Source organism: Hypomesus nipponensis, chromosome 8 (genome assembly GCF_054491055.1).
Source record: "Hypomesus nipponensis isolate SF chromosome 8, ASM5449105v1, whole genome shotgun sequence".
Taxonomy (NCBI): Eukaryota; Metazoa; Chordata; class Actinopteri; order Osmeriformes; family Osmeridae; genus Hypomesus; species Hypomesus nipponensis.
This window is the reverse complement of record NC_140368.1, coordinates 11,867,895-11,894,689: the sequence shown is the minus strand read 5'-3', so window position 1 is coordinate 11,894,689 and position 26,795 is coordinate 11,867,895. Positions and strand designations below refer to the sequence as shown.

Here is a 26,795-nt window from a genome sequence, read left to right as displayed (position 1 = left end):
GGAACCTTGCAAGCCCTCCGTCTCGCCCCGTCGCACCCTCTCTCCCTTAGCCAACGGAACGGTATCAAATGTCTCACACTCTTTTTCCACGCAGGACAAATCTTAGATGTGTCAGAAGCTAATGGAGAAGGGCAAGGGGGGGGGGGGGGGGGGGGTAAAACGGTGTGACTGCACTTACCAAAATAAAATCCTGGGGAATTTCAACGGCAGACTCTCCTTGTCCCGTATGCGTTCACCAATCCGCAAGGTGCCCTGACCTGAGTCGTGGACTCCCTGTGTCCTGACGGGCTCGAGGGGGTGGACTAACCATCCGCTGGATGTCGGTCATGCAAAGCTGAAGCATCGGCGGGAGAGCGCGAGGAGGCGGAGGAGGAGGTTGCGAAGCGATGGTAGGCTACAGTACCAAGCAAGACAGTGGAGCAAAGCACTGCAGCGCACGGCAATCGGAGGTAGTAGCGCTGAAGAGGCAGGCGGCTCCCCCAGGTCTGTGTGCGTGCTTGATTCCGCGCACACGCATGCACGCACTCACGCACAAACTATCTCTCTCTTTCTCTCTCTCTCACAGACACACACGCACTTTTTCGACGAATACACAGCGCCATCTTAAGGCTATCAGAATTATTCAGGTTGTTGCTAAAAGTTATAGTCTAGAGCCTAACAGTAATATACTACCCTACAGTTTCGGCTCACTGGGAATTCTCCCGGTGCTTCCAATGGCCAGTCCGCTACAGTCCGGACATTTGATTATGCCTAGGCCTACATCAAGAACTCATACAACTTCCGTTTGGAGGTTTAGGCTACTAAGATGGTTTGATATACTGTATACAGTATGCCGATTTATTTAGTGATTAAAGTGCACATTGAGTTTGAGGGGAAGATGGATACGATAGATATGGGGGTTCAGAGCGTTTGTCCCAGCGCCACTGTCAGTGCCAACGGATGGGCCGGGTATGAAATGTCTTTGTAGGGACAAGGCGATGCCTTAGATGATGAAGAGCTCCGCTGCGCATACGCATGAACACATGGGTATGGTTTCTTCTCCAGGTAGGAAAGGTAGGTATAAAATTACTATTATGGCTCGGGAGGAGGAGAGGGTAGCTTGTTCCTTGAGAGGTAAGTTTTTACTCCAACCACAGTTGATAATAACCTGATTCAATACATCAGCCATCTGATTATTATAAGTAGACGCTATTAGGGCTGAAGGATATACACTGTTGCAATATATCACAAAATTCGATTTCACGTCCTGGTATCTCAGAATCAGCTTTATTCGCATGTAAAGCAAGTTCACACAAACAATGAATTTACTATAATATATAATGTTAAAGGCCTATATGTTTAAACAACGTTTTGCTGCAAAGTTGAGGTAATTTTGCTACTTGATAAGGTTTTAGTAAATCAAAAGTTTGATTTACCGGCTTCCGCCACCTGGTGGTGCTTTCGAGTAAGTCAATCAAACTTTTAACTTAGCCCAGGTTGAGCCTCGCCCACTCAGCAGAGTATACTTGCGCAGCAAGTGTTTCAACACTAAGTGAAAGCTCCCTTGAAAAAAACTGGAATTCAACGACGGAAGTTGCTGCTGTCAAATCGGTGGAATGATCTCCATAGGCTTGAGAAGGGTGACATATGTGTAAACACGATCTACTCTGCACTCGAAATTCCTTCAACTGGACGAACGTGGAAGATGTAGGATAGATGGCACCTTTATCGTATGATCTAAATGATTCGTGAATCAATAATGACAAATGGTAAGGCCTACATTTGACACGAATTGCACACGTTTGTACAACGTAGACTGTCACATCGATTAGACTTGAACATGCTGGACTGTTAAACTCGAGTCCAGCCCAAATGTAACACATAATTATACACTGGTGCTAGACTATACGTAGCATCGTCCTTTTCTGACAATTAATTTATAATTACTTATGCAACTATGGGTTTCCCACAATTAACCCCAACTGCATTCTTTCTTGTTCTCTCTTTTCCCATATCCTTCCCCGTATTCTTACGCACGTAGCTTCTTTTTGGAGTCTACTTCTTTTCTCTCTGTGTGTTCATGCTGCATGTCTGCCGGTAGTCTCTCCATGTGAGAGGTACGCCATGGTGAACACAGCTGCAGAGGACTACAGAATGGTAATCTTACCTCTGCTGGTAGACACTGTACGTAGTAGACTCCTCAACTACCATATATTGCATTCGATTCACATCCCAGTTAATAAACGCATAGCTGAAGCTAAATATTACAGGACATGTATTAAGAGGGGGACTTGACTGGTATGCGAGACCAATTTGTGACAACGTCACGTGAATGGACACTCTAAGTCGCATCACAGACATCTATCACCCTGGATGATTCAGTATTGGGTAGTTAACCCTACTCCAACGAGCTGGTCATGAATTCCAAGCTACCAGACAGGGAAAATTATGTTTTCACTGACTTGCCAATACATTTGTTAACTCATTTTAACTCTGTATCCCCAGGAAAGCGAGGTCAGTAGCCAACTTAACAGCACAGTGTGCGGACAAACCGACCAACCAGTCTGTGAGGAAAATGAAGTAAGTATTGACATTCATCTATATATATTGCCTCTTGCCCACCTGTCCTGGATGTTCTTTAATTATCAAGGCTTCTGCTGAGTTTGGTAACAACCCATTAATTTGAACCAGGTGAGTTTGAAGAGGGAAACATCTAGAACCTGTAGGGCAGGGTTTCACTCGGACCAGGATTGGGAAAGGCTGTTCTACTGTAGGACAGAGCAAAGCCTTACAGTATGTCTTCCTTCTTTGTATATGCCTACTAACCAGTCTTAATTTCTGATCAGAGTAGATAAGAGAAATAGACAGTCAGAAACAATGTATCGTCAACATAAATATCACAAGCTAAGTTAACCCCGATACCCGTGAAGTCAGCTCAGCGATACAGAGCGATAAAAAGCAATAAAAACCAAAGTTCATTTTGGTTTCGTGGATATTTACCTCCTTTCTCTGCAGGAGAGTCGATCCATCATAAACATTGTGTGCAGAAGACACTTCAAGCTGAGCAGTGTTCCCGGAGCCAAGCGTCTGACAAAGGAGGTGCTGACATCCCTGGACTGTCCATGTCCTCCTAAACAGGTACAGTGAGATTCAGAAGCACCGTTCTGGTATGTCTATTTGGCCGGTGTTTTTGATGCGGCTCTGTGTCGTTTGCCAGAGGCAGAGAAGGAAGGAGCGAGGAGGTCCTGCAGGGGGAGAGAGAGGATCAGGTGGAGGACAACCAGGGAGAGGAGGGGCTGGACAGAGAGGTGAAGGTGGAGCGGGGAGAGGAGAGGCTGGACAGAGAGACACCAGGCAGCTGTGCAGATTGAAGCTCTCCCTGGAATCGCTGAAACTCTGTTACCAGGCCCTGGCTAGTGGACACGGTCCGGGGACATAGGAAGTAGCAGTAGGTGCTACCTACTCAACAGACTCTTGAAACACCTTGCAAAGTTACAGAAAGTCCATGCGGCGGTGCTCCTCCTGCCGTGCTCCACATAGCGATCAACGACACACCTCTCTCCGTCCACTTCGAGCTTCACCTCAGCCATCTTGTTTTTTCTGCTCGGCCTAAACGGACGGAAACAAGCACTTGGCAGACCATCACTTCCTGGGATATTTACGACTTTGTTCCTTCCTTGCACTTTGTATTTGTGATCTTGTTGTTACACTATCTGGCAGGAAGCTGCACTAACGAGTAGTTAATGTTGCACTTAAAATGTTGTTTCTGTTGCTCTGTACTTGGCACAGCACTTTACTAAGCACTACCGTCATCGAGATGTCATTGTATGACTGAAGAGGAATTTATTTTGTAGTCGAATTTTTGTAGTATGACGCACATATGCATGCAGGGAGCAGCGACACTAAGAACACACACACACAACCACCAAAGGAGTTTGTTCTCCACAGTATTCCCATCCATACTGTCTTTCCTGCAAGGGGAGGAGTGGTTGTTGGCAGCCATATTAGGGGACGCCCAGGGACACATCCCAAGTGTTTGTGTAGTATTTAGTTTTGTTCACCGTGGCTGTTAGCTGAGATGTGGTTATTTTGGGATTTGGCTTGTAAAAACAGACCATTCCTGACCACCAGAATTCTGTAGAACTATGCACTTCTGATCATTGATCTTCCGCTTTACTTTCTACATGCACTGTTTGTACATTGCTTTGGAGAAAAGCGTCAGCTAAAAAAGTAAAAAATGAACGTAGTTCTAAGCTATGGACATATTTCTCTAGTCAGCGCAGGGAATGTTCGGCATTTGATTATAAATGTGTGTCTGTAGTTTGGTTATCTTGAGAACTGGGCATTGTATAGCCTACAGTTGAAATGCACGGGCCAGTTATTCTATATTCTCATTCAGGAGCCAAAACAGCAAGCAACCCACTTATGATGGCTGTTTCAACCTCCACTAGGGCTAAAGGGCCCTAGGTTGTTGCTTCCAGACATTACTGTTATATCCATCCAATATGGTTACACAATTCACCTCATCAAAACCAATGCTTTCAGACCTGTTCATGTACAGCTGAACATATATTATTTAGAAATGACCATCAAACACTATTGAAGAATCCAAGAAAACAGTCTTTTTTTTTTAACCTTTTTACCCAGTCCATGACTGAATGAACTGTTTATTGTCTTTTATGCAGCTAACGATAATATTCCTTGTACACACTGAACGCAATGAACAATGAGAAAGCAACCACAATTCATAGATTCTTAACATTTGTGTCGATGGTGGACATGCCGTACGTCGAATTAAATGAATGTCCATGTTTGGGTATCTACAGTCAATGTCCTTCACAGGAGAACAAAGTCTGAGTCCAGTATTGGCTGACCTAAGCCTGGCATGTGATGTATGTGAAGCCTGCGTCAGGGCTCATCTCCAACGGGTTTGAAGTTTGTTATCAAATGGATATGCTGTTGAAACGATCTGTTGTGACATTGTCATGGTGATCTGAAGGCCATTAACCATCATTACAGATTCTTACCAAACCCAGTGGAGATTGAAGGCTGCTTTCTTTAGTGATTGCGTTACAGGACCAAGTGAAACAAGTTGCACTGGAGAGTTGTGGACTCTGGTGTGTCTGGACTGAGTTGAGGGTGTGGGAGTCACCTCACAGCACAGGCTTTCCATTCAATACTGAGCTAAGTAAACACTCCACAAACAGAACATAAGTAGTAATATACAGTGTACATATATATATATATATATATATATATATATATATATATATATATATATATACACACATCCTGTAGAGGGGGGTTTAACAAAATTGCAAACAGGAAGAACAAACAATACTTGGATTGCTTGAAAAAAAAAAGAAAAGGAAAATTCTGTGAAATTCCGTGTAGAAAAAAAGAATTGTCTTCTGGGACTGACAATAGAGGACTTGAATCATGCTACGTCGGAAGCCTTGCTTGGGCGGAGAAGGCTTTATGTGAAAGCTGACTTGTTCCATAAGCAGTAACGTATCCAATCGATTTGCAGAGGAAATACTGAGTGGGCAACTGACTGGGAATCAACTCTCCTTTTTTTAACGAGTTTGATCAGTAGTTAATGACTGTATATTGCACTTTAATAATGACACGTTGTGTGTGTGTGTGTGTGTGTTAGGAATAGAACAGGATGGAATGGAGGACAGCGAGTGTCAAATCAGGGCTTTCAGTGAGAGTGCACACTGGCATTCCAAGCAGTCGTGGTTATAGTGACATTTCTATTTCGGTTTCATCTCCCTTCATGTGTTCTTCTAACAGCTCTGCTCTCTTTCTCTTCACCGTCCTCTTCCTCTCCTCCCTCGTTCATCCTTGACCTTCTCTCCTCCCGTCTGCTTTGGCACCCGTCAGATGCACATCCTCCTGACTCCGCACTCGCAGCAGAACTTGGCGAGCTCCACGGGGTACTTGGTTCCACACTCGTGACAGAACTTGGTCTGCGTTCCGCCGTTGTCCGCCTCGTTCCTGAGGGAGCGGACGGGACACGGATGAAGGAGCGCTACCCAAACTGTCCACCAGGGGTCAGTGTGCCAGACAAACCCGACAATATAAGGAATATAAGAAAAAACGCAAGCTGTGGATTGAAATCTGATGACCCGAATGCTAGAATAGACAATATGAGAGAGGATCTGATCTCAATTGTGTGTGTGTGTGTGTAGAACCTGGAGTTGTAGTGGTCAGCGTTGTAGACTTTCCTCTTGTTGAGCCCTCCTCCAGACTGGGCGTTCCTCCCTGGGCCGTAGGAGCCTACAGGCCGGGCCTTAACTCCAGCCCTGCCCAGGAGACACGCTCCATTAGTCTACATACTGAGTCATGGCTGCTGGGTATATATATTTATATATATGTGTGTGTGTGTGTGTGTGTTGCTGACCCTGATGGAGGACTGGTCAGGCCCGAGGGAGGGGTGGTGTATCCTGAGGAGATACTCCTCCCTAATCCAGCAGAGGGGACCTTACTGGATGGAATCCCTGGACAGAAAGAGAGACAGAGAGACAGAGGTGAAACCACATACAGTATGGCAAGGACCAAACGTTTGTGACCACTGGTCAGAGACGTTTTCTTTTCAGCTCAACCATTCAGAGTGAAAAGTAGTCGCCTTTGAGAAACGAGTAGCCTACATGAACCTCAGAATAGCTTCAGTGTTTGGTGCGTCGCCCTTTTTGCTGCTTTATGGGCGGCATGCGCGGACCTCACAGGTTTGTGCGAAACCCGATGAGCCGTGTTTACCCGGCAGGGTCGCACAGCGTTCCAAAGAGCGTCCTCTCAAGTCTTCAATTCCCCCATGACATCTTCAACGTGGTCTAAGACTTTTGGATCCTACGGTACAGTGTACCGTTTATTATATGTAAAGAGAGAGGTCGAGTGATATGCACGGTAAACAGAGAGAGTGGGAAACAGAAGGAGAGAGGGGACAGCAAGAGAGAGGACGTCTTTGGTGACCTATTTGGGGTCAGGCCCTACAGCTCCAGAGTGGATTGTGTCATATGCACAACACTGGTGGGTGAGTGTGCGTTTTCTGCTGCGTAAGGACAGACCGCCAGTGTTCTGTAAGAGGCTGCTGGGCTGAACAGAGATAAACAGCAGTACCCTCAGGGTCACACAGTCTAATCTCAGACAGAGCAAGAGAAAGAGAGAGAGAGAGCGAGGGAGAGAGAGACAGGAAGAACCCCACAGAAAAGAAGACAGAGAAACACATCGAGAGAGAGAGAGAGAGAGAGAGAGAGAGAGAGAGAGAGAGAGAGAGAGAGGGAGAGGGAGAGGGAGAGGGAGAGATAAGGGGGGGGGGGGGGGTGAGTGGCTGTGTATGTTCTAGTCTGTTGCAGCATGCAGTTGTCGTCCTACCAGAGGGCAGACCAGGGGTAGACCTCTGAGGTAGGCGCGATGAAGAGGAGGGAGAGTTGGAGACTGCAGACACAGACACAGCAGGAGAGGTGACCTTCTTCGCAGCAGGAGGCTTGTACTGCCAGCCACGCACACACAAATTATCCATGAGAAAATGTAGTCATATTATTTGTGTTTCATGTATCAGACCGGCACCAACATCTTTTTATATATCGCCATACAGCATTCCTCCATGAGCTTGCTAAGTGGCTGGAAGGCTGACTGACTGACTGACCAACTAGCTGACTGACTGACTGACTGACTAGCTGACTGACTGACTGACTGACAGACTAGCTGACTGACTGACTGACCGACTAGCTGACTGACTGACTGACCGACTAGCTGACTGACTGACTGACTGACCGACTAGCTGACTGACTGACTGACCGACTAGCTGACTGACTGACTGACTGACCGACTAGCTGACTGACTGACTGACCGACTAGCTGAATGACTGACTGACCGACTAGCTGACTGACTGACTGACCGACTAGCTGAATGACTGACTGACCGACTAGCTGACTGACTGACTGACCGACTAGCTGACTGACTGACCGACTAGCTGAATGACTGGCTGACTGAACGACAGGCTGGCTGCTACCTGCGTGCGTGTGGCTGGTTTCTTGGGCTCCCCGGCTGACTTGCTCTTGTTGGCGATGCGGGCAGCTTGCTCCTTGCAGAACTTGATGTGTCTGTCTGCGGCGTTCTCACTGAACCTTCTGGCACAGTGCGGGCACTGGATATAATCTGGAGACACAGCGAGGGTCTTGGTCACACGGGTGCCCAAAAAGGGTTGACATCTACTCGGGGGAAATATCAATGAAGTTAACCTCAGTGGTAGGAGAGGGAGGGGGCCCAGGGCAGGAACCGTGGTTATTTCGGTGGTCGGGGGTAAGGAAGTTTACCTGGGTCGTAGGAGGGCGGCGGGGGCGGGGGCAGGGGCCCGCCCTCCTTCAGCACCTGTGTGAGTCCCTTGGCGGCTCGGATGGTGGCGATGAAGTCCTCGTGCTTCCTGCGCCAGTTGGACGGCTTCTTGGGAGGCTCGGCCTGGAACGGCGAGGACAAGGCCGCGTCAGACGACGCCTTGACGCCGTACGGCTCACGCCTCAAGTGTATCCATCACTTGGATTATTATGGATTTATATTAGCGGGGTTTTATTTTATTTGTTATCCTTTTATATAGACTGTTTAAGAAGTCTGTAAATGAAGTATTTTGTTGCCAATAACTCTTGTTAATTTGCATGTGAACTGGTACTTGGTTATAGCTCCCTCTAAGGAAACGCTAGTCCTGCTAAGGATCGTGTTCATTCCTTTCGTAGTATTCCCACTTCAATCGTGTTTTATTCAAACCAAAAAGTATTCAGTCTTAGCCCTTGACCTTTTCAACTCTCTACGTCATTAGACACACATACCTCCATCTGCCTCGGCAGATCGATGGTGTTCCACCACCTGGATTAGACCTATCCAACCGTGTCAAGAGTTACAGGAGATAAGCATGCCTAGTTGCCTAGCATCCCACTCAGACCCATCCAACCCCATCAGAACTCCTGGAGATAAGGCTACAAGAACAATGTAAGCATGCATTCCTTCATTTAGCGGGGTGGGGGGGATTTGAACCTGCAATCTTTAATCAAAGGAAATAAAGATATCTAAAGATATGGATATTGACCCACCATCTGGATTAGACCTTTGTAACCCTCATCAGATCTGCAGAAGATACGGTTTTCTGCTTCTACGGTCAGCATGTATTTCATGCGAGATACTCAGGGTCATGAGAACAGGAAGTGGAAAGCAGACCTGACTCTGACTCAGCCTGACACATGTAGACCAGAGACTGGGAGTGCTCGGTCACGTGACACGCCAGTGATGTCACCTCTGGCCGTGTCCGGTGGAGTGATCGTCTCAGACTACAGAACGTCAACAGGGCCTGTTGTTCCTGGGCAGACCCTCTCTGACACCTCTCAACCGAGAAACCAAACTCTTAATTTCCTAAAGAACGGCACAAAAAAAACGATTATCTTGGTGAACAAGCGGTTAATGGAGGCGATTCAGACGTTAAGACTAATTCAGGCATACAAGCTTATTTTTGGGTATCCCCTTCTACCACTTGGGAGAATGGTGAGATTGCTAGTTATCTTATAGTCTATCGGCCTCCCTATCATTGAAGTGAGCCAAGAGACCAGACAGTAGACAGCTGTTAAAGCAAAAACAACAGCCAGCATTGTGTCCGTCGAGTCGATATTGAAATGCATGTCATGCGCTGTGTCTCACCTATCCAGTGAGACCCACATCTGATGGAATACAATGTGTTCCTTTAGCAAAATGCCTTCTAAGCAAAGCGACGCACAGCAAGGGGATTTGAACCCGCGACCCCCTCGATCAGCAGTCAAACCCTCTGACCACTGAGCTACGACCATGCTCGAGCTGAGCTACGCGGAAAGCACTGGAAGCACAGAGGCTAGCACGTCTAGACACGGGAGCGTGGGGCGTTACCTTGGCCATGCGGAACACGGCAGGTTTTAAAAAAGGGGAGTTCAGATTTTCTGTTAGGGAGACAACGGCAAGGGGGTTAGTTCATTCAGATAGAACCCAGCCAATAGCCTATTTCCATCTTGAGGAATTGTGAGTTATGTCTGCAGGTGGGAGGGGGGGGGACAGGTGTTGTGACAGGTGTGGGACAAGTGTGTAACTGTTGTTGCATGAACCCCTTTGTACTTATGCAACAGCCCCCAAATGTAGACTACTGCAGAGTTGCAGTGACACAGAGACACAGTTGTGTCGGGAAAGTCAAAGCCAGAAACAGCAACGATCAATGCCAAAAGTTCTTAGCTTAATTACATTTACATTTAGTCATTTAGCAGAAGTTCTTATCCAGAGCGACTTACAGTAAGTACAGGGACATTCCCCCCGAGGCAAGAAGGGTGAAGTGCCCTGCCCTGCCCAAGGACACAATGTCATTTGGCAAGGCCGGGAATCGATCTAGCAACCTTCAGTTTACTAGTCAGATTCCCTAACCGCACAGCCATCTGATTCCCTTAATACCTGGCCTGTTATGTTATTACACCATATTCCTGACATACAACAAGAAATGAATGACGGGTTTAACTTACTTTATCAGCCCTAGCAGTTGAGGAACTTTGTGACTGAAATACAATTGAAAGTAGTTTAAGTTGTATAACAAATCATTTGGAGCAACAGACATTCTGTGGGTTGAAAGAGATTCACACAAACAGTGTATGGATAATTAATGATGCTTCAGATGGTTTGAACTGGATCCAGGTCTTGCTAACCTGGCATGACTGTAGTCTGTCGTGCTGTTATGATGGCACCTTTGTGACTGGCCCACTGACATGTTCATAAAGGCCTCTTCACATGGAAATAAACTCCAGTTTGTCTAGGACCCAGGAGTCCTCCCCACCCTTAGGAACATGTTTGCCTAGCAACCAATGTGATCCTGGTGATTTGTTAAACACGCCCTATCTCTCTGGTGCCGACGTGGGTCTGGGGAGGCTAATACCCGAAAAAACCCTGAATCTTAACAATCGAGGCGCGAACGTCGTTCCTGAACGCACCTCCTGTGGTGTGGGGTTTGTGAACGTACCCTCGGGCCTTCAGAAGCACAGCCCCCGGGCGTGCCCTCTCACCTTTGATTTGATGGGTTTAAGCGTGGAGATGTCGGTGCCCTCGGCTCTCTGTCTGCTGGAGTCAAACACTTTCCTCCGCTTGGCCGCCGCTTTCTGGCAGATGGGCGTATGCTTTTTCTGCGGGAGGGAAGATATTATTGGGCGAGGGCAGGGAGGGCGGGGTTTACTATCCGACGCAGGCTAGGTCAGTGGTTCTCAACCCTGGTCCTCAAATACCCCCTGTCCTGCATGGTTTAGATGTTTCCCTGATCCAACACACCTGATTCAAATGAATGGGTCGTTATCTAGTTATGCATAAGCCTGTTAACGACCATTCATTTGAATCAGGTGTGTTGTAACAGGGAAACATCTAAAACGTGCAGGACAGGGGGTACTTGAGGACCAGGGTTGAGAACCACTGGGCTAGGTGATGACTTCAGAGGTGTATGGGTGAACACACACATTCACACACACGCAAAAGAGCTGGTTTGTGTGTGAACTTGTGAACTGTGGCATGCGCCACAGTAACAGGTCGGTGTGCGTATGCTTGCTGGACTGTGTATGAGGCAGTAGCCGTTGGTCGGTATAGAATCCAAAGACCAGGGCCTTATCTGTGAGATAGTGAAGTTGCACATCTAAGGAATGGTTGCATGCATTAAAGCACAGGGTGATTACGTAACACACTGTGACGGCCCTCAATACACTACTGTGTGTGATAGTGTGTTATCACGTTGCTAACCTGCTTCCTGGTAAGCCATACCAAAGGAGTGCTCTGTGGGCTGAGCTTTGGCAACACACCATAACCGTGTTTCCTCCAGATGATATTAGCTGATGGGGATCATTATCTCATGTTGTCAGAGACCACATTACCCTCCCATTTCCTAACTCCGTTTTTGAAAAGGCTCTTTAAATCGTAATCACTGCTTCACTCTGCTGCATCTGAGAAGGTGTAATTATGTGGCAGATGGGTGTTATTGAATCAGTGGCCAATACAGATTGAAAAAGTCAACTGACTCCATAAAACGTTGGTGTCTTGCTTTCTATGTCCTATACTGTAAAGCGTTCTAGGAGCTAGAGCCGTTGCGGTTCAATTTTCTTAAAGGACAGGACAAGAAGTTTCAAAATGATTCTTCGATACCAAACATGAGAGGCAGTTGAAATGTATGTTTGTGATAATGAAAAGGCAGTTTTAATAAAAAAAATGATAATAAAAAAAACTCTTACCAGGACTTTAGGAAAGAAGCTTCGATCGCAGATTTTACACGGAATCAGTTCCTCGGCCCGAGGGGCATCTTCATCTATATAATGTAATAAACGGATGAAAAGCCAAGGTGAACATAAAACAACAAAAGCTACTTTATCACGTTCATGAATTCAACAGACTTGGAAAAAAAACTGTAAACTTGCAATGAATAAAAAAATGCTATTCTGATTATCAGGTTTTTATTCAACCACTCGCACATCAGCTGCTATTAATAGCCAGAGAACCTGCAGTACAGTACTCAGCTAGCTACACAGCTAGCGATAGTTGTCTGACAGTCTGTCTGGCCACATATTGTCTCACAGGAAAACTCTCACAAAGCAATGTAATTTTGTGACAGGTCTAGACGAGGCAGTTAGCCTGACGTAACGTCTGATCGAAATCGCATCCCTGGTGTAACATTCGTGATTGAAAGCACTCAAGAAGAGGTCAATGCTACACTAGATAGCCTGCTAACACCGACCTCATCCCTCATCCTCCGCCCTGTTGTGCCAGACACCAAAGAAAGAGGACGAGGAAAAGAGCGTTCAGGAGCTTCCAACATTCTCAGATAAAGACGCAAGATTAGAAAACACATGAGACATTAACTCTTGTCTGAGAAGCAGAAACTCAAACCTGGGGAAAAACGGAAACTTTGATCAGGATCTTACCTTCATATTCATCCATTATATTTCTTGTCTGCTGCTGCCACTGGCAACTGGCTTGTCTGGGAAGCCACTGCACGTGCTAACATCCGAGCATTTCATTGGCTGTCCCTGTCCAGTGTGTAAGGAGTGCATTGTTGAATTTGAACGCCAGGTGGGGCGTGGGAGGCAACCTTGTATTTAGCCCGTACTGTCAGCCCAATATGAATACGATCACAGTATAATTGTTGATTTCATGAAAATAGCTCAACAGACTGATATTGTTATACCACGACCACAATTAGCCTCAATGTGTATAAAATAAACACACACACACTTTATTTTGTGAATAGACGTTGAACAGCCAAGTGCCATATTGAACAAGTGGCATTAGGAAAGAGTGTCTTTCTTCACTTGTCGCCAACCACAACACAAGCATGTGTTGATTTCTGTCTGTGAGCTCCAACAATCAGGTCACTCTTCAGCATGCTCACTGACCCATGGCACACACACAATAGCTGCTCTGTTTTCAATCCTATAAACACCACAGCAAGAGACGATGTTGATGCTGGTTTTTCCAAATTATGATACAAATCCGAGAATCTCCATCCACCGGAGTCCACGGTACGGACATGGATTTTAGACCATGCAGCTTCCTAGATGAGATTTCAAGGAAACGTCATAAATTGCACAATCCGCGGTGTCAGCGTGAAGCGCTGGGCAGCCACAATACCCGTGCCATGTTACTTTTATTGGGTCACCGCGACGGTGTTTGGAGTTCCTCAACTTAAACAGGTGGGTGATTACATTGATATTTTTCCCAGGAAAGAAAACAGTTGTCGGTTGTAATTTTGTCGTCTACAAATGGTGCGCTCTAACTCATTGTACAGTCTCCGTCTGTAGGCCTATGTGGTAGCCTATGGTAAATAGGCCTAGTCTTCCATTGACTGTTACTGACTGGTCTGTAAACAATTTCGTTGGTCAAACAGCTTTATAGTGTTTTGAGTGATCCGCGATTTGTCCATGGGAAAGATGCAAATAGACAGAAAGGGATGACAAAACAATGAATAGTTTTTACTTGTCTCGAGACATCGTGTCTTTACTATGGGTCAAAAGTCCATATAATGGCATGGGTTTATACGATATTGAATTACATGGATTCATATTATGAAAAGTGCGTTGCACGATACATTCCATGAATGTAGGCTATCTAGATCGAAAATAGTACATCGTTTAGGGGTATTTGCGCTCCATATAAGAGTTGGGATTCACATGGCATGAAAGGAAAGCAAATGTGCTTATAGTCGCGGAAAAGGTTTCTTTAACACACACACACACACACACACACACACACACACACACACACACACACACACACACACACACACACACACACACTGATGTTATGCTTCACCAGTAGTTTGTCGTAAATTATGTAGCCTAAAAACTATTAATATTCCAAAGTAGGCTACAGATGTGTGCATTAAACCTGCCACCCCTCGTGATGAAATTCACATTTAATCTAGGCCTATCTTAACATGCGATTACACTTTGAAGCAAGTTTTCCTACATTTGGCCCTTCCATTTCCACAATTACTAACATAGAAGAAGCGCTGACTGGTCCGCCATGTCATTGAAACAGCATGTGTTATCCCCGGTGTATTACGACCTTGTGTGTATTTCTCAGCGTGAGGCCGGCGGCGTGGTCCGTGTCCCACTGACACCATAAGAACAGCTGAGTGACAGTATGACGAGATGATAGGGGCCGAAAATAGCGCTCGACCCAGTGCATTCTGGGAAGGACCCCTCATTTGATAGGGCTTTATCATGTCAGCAGTGGAGCTTAACCCACTTTTCCCAGCATGCTCTGGGATTATATCAAAGGAGAAGGTTTGCCACAGTGTTACTAGCTACTGTCACTAGCTACTGCTTGTGTTAGATTTCCTAATTAACAACATGGTTCTGTAGTCAAAAGCAAAGACCCCTGTTTGATTTGGGATAATGAGTTCTGTTCTGTATGTACCGTGCAATAGACCTGTATGATGTGTATGGGTAAATATACAGTGGATATTAAGGATTAAACCTGGTCATTCAAAATTGCCCCTTGTGTTACCTGGGTACCTGGAATAGGATTATGATTAGAGGATGAAGAATCTGCCTGGGAATACAACAAACACAGATACTGATCTGTTTGTCTGCCCATCAGGGAGCAGTGAGCACTGAGGTAGTTGAATTATCTGGTTGTTGGCAAGTGATTGGCTGTTACAATGAGTGCTGGCAAATGTGTGTGTGTGCCACCACGTGTGTGTGTTTGACAGGCTGCTGCTATGGTGAGGTGTGTCAGCAATGACTGACGAGGAGGAGGCGACGTATGAAGACTTCATCGCTTCACGGCGAACAGGACGCAGGAACGCCATCCTCCACATCCCAGAAACCCCCGGGGCACAGGGACCCAGCGACCCGTCACAAGGGCTGGCTGAACTCAGCATCAGCAAATCAGGTCAGTGAGCTGGACCATCACTGGACCAAGAGAATGGCAAGATGGAGTAGCCTGGCATTATTTTATTCACAATAGGGGGAATGTTATTAGCCAATGACACCTAAGTAAGTGGAATCAAATGTGTGTAAAATTATTTAGGACAGCCGTCAGGCCTAGTTTATGAATATGTGCAAAAGACAAAAAGGAAGAATGAGAAGGGAATAATGAGATATTGCTTAGAACCAGGCTGCTATAAGGCTGTTGGTCATTCTTCTTTAGTGACATCATGAAGTGAAACAGATGTCTGTGGAGCTCCTCCCCTTCCTATCTCCATATCACTGCCATCAGAAGGAATGACATCAGTTCATAACGGATTCTTAACTAATGCACTAAACTCTCTCTCTCTTTCTCTCTGTCCCTCCTCTCTCCTAAAATGTTTGTCATGATGTCACTGCTGGGTAGCTGGCAGTTTTGTCTGCCCAATACAGATATTTGAAAAGTCTAACACCCCAACCTCCCCTCACCCCCATCGCACTCTCTCATTCTTTCTCTCTCTCTCTCTCTCTCCCCCTCCTCCCTCTATCACAATCCATCTCCCTCTCTCCCCCTCTTATAGGGGATAAAGGGGAGGATGGCAAAGAGAGCCAGGAATCATCTGCCAAGGGAGAGCAGAAGGAGGAGGAGAGCTGACCGTCTAACAGAAGAGATGTGTGGCCTCAAGCTCTCTGGACCTTCATTCTTAACACCAGGCCAGCCATTGGCCACCACAGACATTGTACCCGCCCACAGCTGCTCTCTCAGCCTATAGCGTGAGCCCCCGAAGGCTTCTGACCCGCCATTGGCCCAGCAACAGGAACTACCAGGAGTTACCTTGGTTACTACAGCATATGCTGCCCTCAATGCTGGGAAAGAGTTGTGTCTCCCCACCCTCTTTACTTCTTGAATTGCTAAAAGATTAATTCTGATGTTGAACGATAGCAACAGGGTGAGAGTACTTGATGTTCCTTCACTTAGCCTTGGTCAGTAGAGACAGGAGGCAAATAAGCCATTTAAGGATGTTGGGGACAAGGACAAAGTGGAACTTGACCAGGTTAGAGACTTTATATGTACAAATCCTACTCCAGCATTGAGTTGAGGACAGATAATGGTGATTGGCCATGACTGTCCCCTTCTTCAATGTTTCCTGTATTGAAGGGCCTACAGTTTACCCAGGACTTGAGACCATCACGTCTCACTGAGGTTCACACCCATACCACTACACTGTTCTGATACAATGTGTCTTTATCCTGTTGCTTGTACCAATGCGGACTGGATCCTGAATGACCGGAAAATAAATACCAAGAATTGATAAGGATCTAATGGATAAATAGCTTGCTGTCTTTTTTAAATAATCCACAAGTGAATTTACCTGATCGTATTGGGTTGTATGTGTGGGGGCTATGTGGACTGCCACTGTGAAAAGTTTGATCCATAAGATAACCTTCTAAAATGTCTCCTTCCTCGAGCTGTGTAAATTTGATCATCTACAATAAACAGTAACAGCAAATAAAAAGTTATGTTTATTTCTCTGCCAAAATAATCACAGCTTCGTCCAGCTGTTGTGTCTGAGCTTCTCCAGGCTTGTTATAACTGCAAAAATTGAGTATTGAGTTAAACTTTGTATTTGTGCGATTCACATTCCTAAGTTGACCAGTAAAAATGTAGGAGATGATTTGCCACGTCCTGTGGTCCCATTCAGATTTTCCATTCAAATGACATACAGTAATTACTTTTTTTACACTAGCACCTGCAATGTATAATTACACCTACAATCATTATGAGTCACATCATATTTTGGGGAGAGTAATTTAGTACACTAAAAGCCAAGTGTGCACAAGTTCAGTGGGTTATCAAACTGAAATAGAACCAGAAGAGCATGTAGATACATGAATTACAATTAAACAACATGATCCTTGAGAGTGCTAGAGTTTACCAGGAGAAAGCAAGCAACAATAATATAATTCACAGCGAGTACAAATAGTTAAATCAGTTACAACTAACCAACAAGAGCAAGCCAACATCTGATCCAGCAATCTTTCTTAAGTGCTGGTGTACTAGTGGAACAAGTGCGCTTAATAAGAATAATACATGATAATGTATAATACAGTCTAATACATTGCAAGAGATCATGACTTGGCTACTTTAAACATTAGGAGATAGGTGCCAGTGTACACAATAAGACTAGTTTTCATGGAAACATGAACTGGATATCCTTACTTTCCTTCATCAAAAAGCATTATAGGTAGAGGTGGTACCAGCTCTAATGACTGTGCTGTTCTACTGTTACAGAGGCCTTCACTGGTAAGATCCTCAGAGGGTGCAGTTTGCAGCGATTACAAATGAATGGTAAAACTCTCTCAGTGAAGGTGTGTGTGATTGTGTGTAAGTCTGTGTTTCTATCAGGGTCAGAGAATGACAGCTTTCCTCTGTCCCAGTCCAGCTGCACTCTGATGCTCTGGAGTTTCTGTCTCACTGTGAGAACAGTGACTGGACCTGATGAGGATATTGCTGTGTATTCACCCTGGTAGAACCTGATTCCCCAGTATCCACCCTGTATGACTCCCTTCCTCTGGACAGACTCTGTTAACACACCCAGTGACCAGTGTGTAATGTCTCCAACCTCAACATCCCAGCTGTGTGTCCCTGAGTTAAAGCCCTCAGAGCCCAGGATCAACACTTTCAAATCAAACCTCTTTGGGTTGTCAGGAAGCTGCTATCTCTCCTGACTTCCTCTCACACTGGTCAGATCCTTAGACAGGATGAGGTGTGGGTGGGCAGTGTTGGGGTCCAGAATCACAGGAGCTGAGGAGAGAGATCAGGTTTGTGTTGATGCAGTGTTTGATGTTTACACCCTCTCCCACCAGGAGTTGACACCATGACAAACCCAGTAATGATGACTGTACATATCATGTATGTGGATGTCATTGTTTTTCTACATGCATTGATCATGCTGTATTCAACATATAGGCTGGTATTGGTGTGAGATGCAATACATTAAATAACAATGGTCATGTTCAGTTTGTAGCCTCTACTGTAGTGTAATGGATTGTCAATGAACAGGTTTGATCATGATAATACAGATCATGATCACTAAGACAGGATATTGTTAGTAGTACTATTTGAATATTAATATGATTGCTTGATCAAACACTCACTGTATGTGACAAAATCCTGCATCTTCTCCCAGACTCTGAAGGTCAGGTTGCCCAGGTGTTTGGCCACGTCTATCAGCGCTCCTGAGACCAGCTGTGGATCCGGCAGAGTGGACTGAGCTCTGGAAGAACATTCTGGAGTCAGAGCTGCTGTGGGGTTGGGTTCACAACAACAGTAGAGAGAGACAGGAGGCAGGTCACTTACCTTTTCACTGTGTCCTTGTAGTTCTGTGGAGATACAGAAGATGACGTTAGACACTCTCAAACACACCCAGCCAGCCATTCCATAGGAGCATAGAGAAATCAGTCCTGACCTGCAGGAATGAGATGTCTTCAGCTCTTAGCTCTTCGTCTATGGCTCTGATTGTGTGTGAAAGTGTTGATATCTCTCTGCTCAGCCCCTCAATCTTCTCCTTCATCATCTGACTCTTCTGCTTCTCCTCCTTCCTCAGTGCAGCTATCCTGGCCTCCTCTTCCTCTTGTAGAAACTGGTGAAGCTTCTTAAACTCCTCCTTAATCTGCCTCTCTGTTTGCCGGGTCTGGATCTGCAGACGTAGCGGTTCATACAGAGGTTTAGGTGACATTTGTTTTACATCAAAACTGTGTTGTATTATTTGATTCATAAACTATTTTACCTTAATGGGCTCTTCTGTTTGATGACAGGTTTGTTTAACTTTGTTAAAGATCTTCAGTTTCTCCTGTAAGGACTTCAGAGCAGGCTGGAGTTCCTCCTGGAATGAAACAAAACGTGGTTGAGTGAAATTGTCCTCTAATTTGACTTGGTTCTGAGATGTGTCTGTCTGACCAAACCTAGTAGAAGTAATGAGAATCAAAATTTGGACAGAATGATGGAATATGATACTTCACATACAGTAAGACATACAGTATGTCTATGATATAACAATTCTGATCCTAACAACGTTTATTTCATATATATCATATATACAAACCATACATCTTGTTCTTACTATTGTATTCATACCTTGTGATCCTGTGCAGCTTCATCTATGGGTCTGAATCTGTGGTTGGAGTGTAGTTTAGAGTCCCGACACACCACACACACTGGCTGTTTATCATCCAGACAGTAGAGCTTGAGTTTCTCACTGTGCAGACTGCAGAGCACCTGAGACCCTGCTGAAGCTCTCTGACGTCTCTCCTGTAAGAAGGACTCACACAGGTTCTTCAGGACGAGGTTACATGGTGACTCTGGTCTGGAAGATCTTCTCCTACAGAGTGGACATTCCCGAGATTCTTTCTGTTTCCAGTATTCCTGCAGGCAGTCCTTACAGAAGCTGTGGCTACATGACAGGAGGACAGGATCTTTAAAGACGTCACAGCACACAGGACAGGAGAGATCCTCCTCTGGTAGAAACGAGCTGGACGCCATTTTGTCACCCAGTCACACCCTCTTGTGGAACTTCGCTTAGTCTGAAGTTTAATTTGGGGTGAAAGTGTTTAAAACTTACTCAGATTTGGTCAGCAGTGAGTTATAGTCTCTGTAAATGACAGTATTTCCGCCTGTTTTTGTGTAAATGCTAAATTGATCTTTCTTCTTAGGGTGAGTGGTGAATGAGTCTTATTTTCTCTCAGAACAAAACGTTGAATCTCAGAATCTGTTGGTGATTAGAGAAACACTGAACTCTGCTCCCTGTGTTCTGACAGGGAATGAGGCAGGGGCCCAGGGCAGGAATGAGGCAGGGGCACTGGGCAGGAATGAGGCAGGGGCACAGGGCAGGAACGAGGCTGGGTCACAGGGCAGGAATGAGGCTGGGGCACTGGGCAGGAACGAAGCTGGGGCACAGGGCAGGAACGAGGCTGGGGCACAGGGCAGGAATGAGGCTGGGGCACTGGACAGGAATGAGGCAGGGGCACAGGGCAGGAACGAGGCTGGGGCACTAAACAGGAATGAGGCAGGGGCACAGGGCAGGAATGAGGCAGGGGCACAGGGCAGGAATGAGGCAGGGGCACAGGGCAGGAACGAGGCTGGGGCACTGGACAGGAATGAGGCAGGGGCACAGCGCAGGAACGAGGCTGGGTCACAGGGCTTGGTACCGGCGGCAGGGGCCGAGACTCCTCGGCAGGAACAGCCTCGGTCGTCTGGGCGCAGGGCAGCACAACCTCAGGATGAGGCAAGGGCACAGGGAACATCCTACTCACAACCTGGGACCTGTCTGCAGCTGAACCACCAAGCTGAAGCTAAACACCTGCTACAAGGAGCTGCTAGCTCCAGCCTGCCCTCTGAGTCTAGTCCCTCTACCAGAGCCCAGTCCTCCATCCCCAAGTCTCCGCTCCCCCCTCCATCATTGTCCTCCAGTGGAGTCTGGGTGTAGAGGATAGTGGAGTCTGGGTGTAGAGGATAGTGGAGTCTGGGTGTAGAGGATAGTGGAGTCTGGGTGTAGAGGATAGTGGAGTCTGGGTGTAGAGGATAGTGGAGTCTGGGTGTAGAGGATAGTGGAGTCTGGGTGTAGAGGATAGTGGAGTCTTGGTGTAGAGGATAGTGGAGTCTGGGTGTAGAGGATAGTGGAGTCTGGGTGTAGAGGATAGTGGAGTCTGGGTGTAGAGGATAGTGGAGTCTGGGTGTAGAGGATAGTGGAGTCTGGGTGTAGAGGATAGTGGAGTCTGGGTGTAGAGGATAGTGGAGTCTGGGTGTAGAGGATAGTGGAGTCTGGGTGTAGAGGATAGTGGAGTCTGGGTGTAGAGGATAGTGGAGTCTGGGTGTAGAGGATAGTGGAGTCTGGGTGTAGAGGATAGTGGAGTCTGGGTGTAGAAGACAGTGGAGTCTGGGTGTAGAGGATAGTGGAGTCTGGGTGTAGAGGATAGTGGAGTCTGGGTGTAGAAGACAGTGGAGTCTGGGTGTAGAGGATAGTGGAGTCTGGGTGTAGAGGATAGTGGAGTCTGGGTGTAGAAGACAGTGGAGTCTGGGTGTAGAGGATAGTGGAGTCTGGGTGTAGAGGATAGTGGAGTCTGGGTGTAGAAGACAGTGGAGTCTGGGTGTAGAAGACAGTGGAGTCTGGGTGTAGAAGACAGTGGAGTCTGGGTGTAGAGGACAGTAGCTGTTTTAGGACATAGTCCCTCTTGTCCCCACCCTCCCCTGATCACCAGCTGTTGATATGTGTCCTCATCTCTACATTTGATCATGTGTTTTTAAACCGCTGATTTCCATTGTTGTGATTTTCTGTATTGTAATAAAATGTTATGAACATGCCCACCCTTCATAGTTCGGAATGTGATGCTTGATAAACAGTGGAGAGTTGTACCGGTACTGTGTTTAAACTGGTTTGACAAGGTTGAAAGAGTCAACTGGTGGAACAATATTCTGTCCTCTTTCTCCCCCTAGTGGTAAAACTGTGAACTGTATAAATCAAACTCAGAAGAAGGTGAGAGATGAACAAGTGTAAATTATTACATAATTGAATAGATTATAATATGTTATGAGCTCACAAAGAAACCAAAGCGTAGTACAGTCAACATTCATGTTCAACAGTACACAAGTATCACAAATAAGTACAGTGTCTAAGCATTTGATTTGGCAAATATTTGTAGAAAAAAATATAAAATGCTTTTGTCATAGTGTAAATGGACATTACAGCATAAACAGGCGTTATATATATTTCCTTCTGCAAGGTTAAGTGACTTCTGATTCAAACACTGTAATACATGAAAACACCAAACTAATTCATTCAGAGCTGTTGATCTTTTTTCTTTGTACCTGGATGCTCATGTTAGAGGTTGTTTTCCTCCATGAGAGGAAGGTTGTAAACACACCCAATGTGCTGTTCTACTGTTCCAGATAGAGGTGGTAGCAGCTCTAATGACTGTGCTGTTCTACTGTTACAGAGGCCTTCACTGGTAAGATCCTCAGAGGGTGGAGAGTGCAGTAATTACCAATGTATGGAAACACTCTCTCAGTGAAGGTGTGTGTGATTGTGTGTAGGTGTGTGTTTCTATCAGGGTCAGAGAACGACAGCTTTCCTCTCTCCCAGTCCAGCTGCACTCTGATGCTCTGGAGTTTCTGTCTCACTGTGAGAACAGTGACTACACTTGATGAAGATGCTGCTGTGTATTTACCATTACTGAACCAGATTCCCCAGTATCCACCCTGTATGACTCCCTTCCTCTGGACAGACTCTGTTAACACACCCAGTGACCAGTGTGTACTGTCTCCAACCTCAACATCCCAGTTGTGAGTCCCTGAGTTAAAGCCCTCAGAGCCCAGGACCCATGTATAGTGATCAAACCTCTCTGGGTTGTCAGGAAGCTGCTGTCTCTCACAACGTCCTCTCACCCTGGTCAGATCCTCAGACAGGATGAGGTGTGGGTGGGCAGTGTTGGGGTCCAGAGTCACAGGAGCTGAGGAGAGAGATCAGGTTTGTGTTGATGCAGTGTTTGATGTTTACACACTCACCCACCAGGAGTTGACACCATGACAAACCCAGTAATGATGACTGTACATATCATGTTGTTTTTCAACATGCATTAATCCTGCTGTATGCAATATATCAGGCTGGTATTGGTTTGAGATAAAGAACATTAAGTAACAATGGTCATGTTCAGTTTGTAGCCTGTACTGTAGTCTTATGTTATGTACAGGTATGATCATAATCATAGAAGACAGATCGTGATCAGTAATGCAGGATAATGCAGGTACAATATGAAATATGAAGATGGTTACTTGATCAAAAACTCACTGTATGTGACAATGTCCTGCATATTCTCCCAGACTCTGAAGGCCAGTTTGCCCAGGTGTTTGGCCACATCTATCAGCGCTCCTGAGACCAGCTGTGGATCCGGCAGAGTGGACTGGGCTCTGGAAGAACATTCTGGAGTCAGAGCTGCTGTGGGGTTGGGTTCACAACCACAGAGAAGAGAGAGACAGGAGGCAGGTCACTTACCTTTTCACTGTGTCCTTGTAGTTCTGTGGAGATACAGAAGATGAAGTTAGACACTCATAAACACACCCAGCCAGCCATACCATATGAACTAAGAGAGATCAGTCCGGACCTGCAGGAATGAGATGTCTTCAGCTCTCAGCTCCTCCTTTATTGCTCTGATTGTGTGTGAAAGTGTTGATATCTCTCTGCTCAGCCCCTCAATCTTCTCCTTCATCACCTGACTCTTCTGCTCCTCCTCCTTCCTCAGTGCAGCTATCCTGGCCTCCTCTTCTTCTTGTAGAAACTGGTGAAGCTTCTTAAACTCCTCCTTAATCTGCTTCTCTGTGTGCTGGGTCTGGACCTGGAGACATGGAGGTTCATAAAGAGGTTTAGCTGACCAGAGTTTTCAATGTAAAAACAGTTTCATGTCTTTTTTAATAATACATATGTTTACCTTTATGTGATTTGCTGTTTTATCACAGGTTTGTTTAACTTTGTTAAATATCTTCAGCTTCTCCTGTAAGGACTTCAGAATAGGCTGGAGTTCCTCCTGGGATGATACAAAACATGTCAGGAGTAAAAGTTGTTCATCCTCTCATTTAATCAGCTGGATCTGAGAAGGCTCCCTAACAAAACTCAGTAAAAGGAATGAGAATCAAAGGAGAGAAACAATAAATCATTAACACTTCAAAAATATATAAATATTAAATATTCGAATATTAACAAACATTATATTGGCAATAGTATGTGGAAACTGCTCAGTAAATGGACAGGTCTGATTCCAACATCATGACATTTGATATGGATTTGTTTTACGCTGTGTTTCTATAATTGCCTTCACCTTTCTAAGTATGCTTCCTAACATTGGAACTTTGATGCTGGATTTACTTCCATTCAGCTACAAGAGCAATAAATATCACAGGGACCTGGTTGGGTGATTAGACCTGCTCCATGTATTAAGAGCCCATTATTTCTCCACACACACCAACATCTTGTGGACGGCATTCCCAGAAGAGTGACAGCTGTCAGAGCTGCAATGGTGGAGCCAACTGAAGCTTCATGCCCATGGATTTAGAATGGGATGTCCATACAGGTGTGTCTACTACATACTTTGACCCATATTGTTTAGGCCTAAATGATACATTTGTGTCCACTCTGTCATAGCTACTCTATCATACCTTGTGATCCTGTGCAGCTTCATCGATGGGGCAGCAGTCGTGGTTTTTGTGTTTTCTAGATGTCTGACACACCACACACACTGGCTGTTTGTCATCCAGACAGTAGAGCTTGAGTTTCTCACTGTGCAGACTGCAGAGCACCTCAGACCCTGCTGAAGCTCTCTGACGTCTCTCCTGTAAGAAGGACTCACACAGGTTCTTCAGGACCAGGTTACATGGTGGTTCTGGTCTGGAAGATCTTCTCCTACAGAGTGGACATTCCCATGATTCTTTCTGCTTCCAGTGTTCCTGCAGACAGGCTTTACAGAAGCTGTGGCTACATGACAGGAGGACAGGATCTTTAAAGATGTCACAGCACACAGGACAGGAGAGATCCACCTCTGGGAGAGACGAGCTGGATGCCATTTTCTCACCCTGTCACACCCTCCTGTGGAACCTGCCGTCGTCTGAAGTTTACTTTCACTTTGGTGTCAAAGTGTTTAAAACTTACTCTGATTCAGTCAGCAGTGAGTTAAAGTCTCTGTAAATGACAGTATTTCCTCCTGTAGTTGTGTAAAGGCAGTATCTCTCTCTTCTCAGTATTAGTTGTGATTTAGTCCAATTTTCTCTCACAGTAGAACGGTGAATCTCAGAGCTTGTTGGTGAGCAGAGAAACACTGAACTCTGCTTGCTGTATTCTGACAGGTGAGTCATTTAGTAGGCGGGGCTACAGGATACCAGGAAGTAAACTGTATCAGTGTGTATTGTAGTAACTGCAGACTGAGTAACAGGAGATCTCATTCTCCTCGAGAAGTTCTTCAACACCACTTGTACTGTTGATGTGTGTTGCATAATGTTCAATTAGCAGGAATGAGCTTCAACATGACTGGTGAGTCTCTCCCCTCCACCCCATTCCATTCTGTCTCCCTCCTTTGTTTAACTATCTTATCGCTCTCCATCATCTCTCCCTCCTCTCTCTCCCTGCTGTATCCCTCCTATCCCCATCCTCCCTCCTCTCTCTCCCTGCTTTATCCCTCCTATCCCCATTCTCCCTCCTCTCCACATATCATCTGATTCTTTTTTCTCTCTCCCCCCTCTCCCCCTCCTCTCTCCCTGTTTCAGATGGCTGCTAAGTGGTCCATGAGGCTTGGCCACCAACACTGCCTGGCTGGTGAGCCCCAAGGCTGGTATGAAGATGGTCACTGCCACCATGGTGGTGACACCTGGAGGAGACCTGGACCTCACCTCAGCACACCTGCTCACTGTTGTCTTCTCATCTATGTTACAGCTGAATGTACAGAAGGCTAAACACTCCCCCCCCTTCCTCCCACACACACACACACCCTACTGACCAACCCTCCCCTGTCAATGTGTCATCTTTACATTTGATAATGTGTTTTTGTAACCGTACAGGTTCCAAATGTCTGACCCTTGGGTACACAACAATACAGAGACGTGATCGTAGATAAAGTTGGCTTTTATTGAAAAGGTTTAAAAGTAATAATCGTATAAAATGGGATATAAGGAGAGCCCGTGGGTTCCCAATTAGCCAGCATATGAGGAACACCTGTAGAGGGATGTCACAAGCACACACACAACCAATACGCAAAATCAGACAGGCTGCCCCACCCCCAACACATTTTCATGGTGGACATTTGCCCCTGTTACAATTTTACCACTTATTTCTACTGTTGTGATTTTCTGTGTTGTAATAAAGTTGTTTGAACATGCCCACCCTTCAGTTTGGAATGTGATGCTTGATAAACAGTGGAGAGTTGTACCGTTTCTAAACTGGTTCAACAAGGTTGAAAGTATCTGCTGTAGGCCTACTGTTCCTCGAGAGGTAAAACAGTGAATTGTATAAATCAAACTCGGGAGAACGTGAGAGATGAAAGAGTTTACACTATCACGTAATTTCATAGATTATAATATTTTATAAGCTCAAAGAAACTAAATCTTAGTACAGTCAACATTCATGAACAGCAGTATACAAGTATCACAATTAAGGTGACTAAGCAAATGTTCTGGCAAATATTTGTAGGAAAAAGATACAATTATTTTATCATAGTGTACATGCACATTACAGCATAAACAGGCATTATGTATTAAGTCCTGCATGCCAAAAGACTCCTGACTTATATATACTGCCAAACACGAAGAGCATCATTCTACCTAAAATATAATCACTCCTCTTG

At 45.6% G+C, this 26,795-nt stretch overlaps 5 protein-coding genes and 1 long non-coding RNA gene across 8 annotated transcripts in view; 2 read left to right on the top strand and 4 right to left on the bottom strand.

Moving 5' to 3' along the window:
- LOC146275196 (catenin delta-2-like) overlaps positions 1-3,047 on the bottom strand; it is a 141,576-nt gene extending 138,529 nt beyond the window's left edge. Inside the window, exon 1 of the mRNA XM_084702970.1 lies at positions 2,980-3,047. The gene's annotated coding sequence lies outside the window, so the exon portion shown is untranslated. The remainder of the gene's footprint in view (positions 1-2,979) is intronic.
- Positions 1,439-4,249, top strand: LOC146275195 (uncharacterized). Its single transcript, XM_084702973.1, has 5 exons — positions 1,439-1,748; positions 2,021-2,163; positions 2,485-2,559; positions 2,995-3,117; positions 3,197-4,249. Exons 1-5 carry the CDS (start codon positions 1,721-1,723, stop codon positions 3,416-3,418), a joined length of 591 nt encoding a protein of 196 aa, XP_084559099.1. The 5' UTR covers positions 1,439-1,720; the 3' UTR covers positions 3,419-4,249.
- A 275-nt stretch (positions 4,250-4,524) lies between these two features.
- zc2hc1a (zinc finger, C2HC-type containing 1A) lies at positions 4,525-13,038 on the bottom strand. 2 transcript variants are annotated; one of them, XM_084702971.1, is made up of 10 exons: positions 12,930-13,037; positions 12,243-12,316; positions 11,040-11,156; positions 10,506-10,538; positions 8,301-8,442; positions 7,997-8,142; positions 7,357-7,474; positions 6,386-6,482; positions 6,177-6,287; positions 4,526-5,979 (listed from the first exon to the last, which is right to left on the bottom strand). In XM_084702971.1, the coding sequence occupies exons 1-10, from the start codon at positions 12,943-12,945 to the stop codon at positions 5,862-5,864; spliced, it is 972 nt and encodes a 323-aa protein (XP_084559097.1). In that variant the 5' UTR covers positions 12,946-13,037; the 3' UTR covers positions 4,526-5,861. The 2 variants fall into 2 exon arrangements, with proteins under 2 accessions (XP_084559098.1, XP_084559097.1); XM_084702972.1 differs by lacking the exon at positions 10,506-10,538 and having other exon boundaries at positions 4,525-5,979; positions 12,930-13,038.
- Positions 13,039-13,410: 372 nt separating this feature from the next.
- Positions 13,411-16,933, top strand: LOC146275193 (uncharacterized). The gene is made up of 3 exons (XR_014766286.1): positions 13,411-13,697; positions 15,221-15,402; positions 15,998-16,933. It is a non-coding gene; the product is annotated as an uncharacterized LOC146275193 (long non-coding RNA).
- A 6-nt stretch (positions 16,934-16,939) lies between these two features.
- On the bottom strand, positions 16,940-20,459 carry LOC146275192 (E3 ubiquitin-protein ligase TRIM35-like). Of its 2 annotated transcripts, XM_084702840.1 has the most exons (7): positions 19,555-20,458; positions 19,208-19,303; positions 18,887-19,117; positions 18,778-18,800; positions 18,576-18,694; positions 18,111-18,222; positions 16,947-17,010 (listed from the first exon to the last, which is right to left on the bottom strand). In XM_084702840.1, the coding sequence occupies exons 1-6, from the start codon at positions 19,957-19,959 to the stop codon at positions 18,134-18,136; spliced, it is 963 nt and encodes a 320-aa protein (XP_084558966.1). In that variant the 5' UTR covers positions 19,960-20,458; the 3' UTR covers positions 16,947-17,010; positions 18,111-18,133. The 2 variants fall into 2 exon arrangements, with proteins under 2 accessions (XP_084558968.1, XP_084558966.1); XM_084702842.1 differs by having other exon boundaries at positions 16,940-18,222; positions 19,555-20,459.
- Positions 20,460-22,011: 1,552 nt separating this feature from the next.
- Positions 22,012-25,045, bottom strand: LOC146275191 (E3 ubiquitin-protein ligase TRIM39-like). Its single transcript, XM_084702794.1, has 6 exons — positions 24,622-25,045; positions 23,898-23,993; positions 23,574-23,804; positions 23,465-23,487; positions 23,261-23,379; positions 22,012-22,922 (listed from the first exon to the last, which is right to left on the bottom strand). Exons 1-6 carry the CDS (start codon positions 25,024-25,026, stop codon positions 22,381-22,383), a joined length of 1,416 nt encoding a protein of 471 aa, XP_084558920.1. The 5' UTR covers positions 25,027-25,045; the 3' UTR covers positions 22,012-22,380.
- Positions 25,046-26,795: the final 1,750 nt, after the last annotated feature.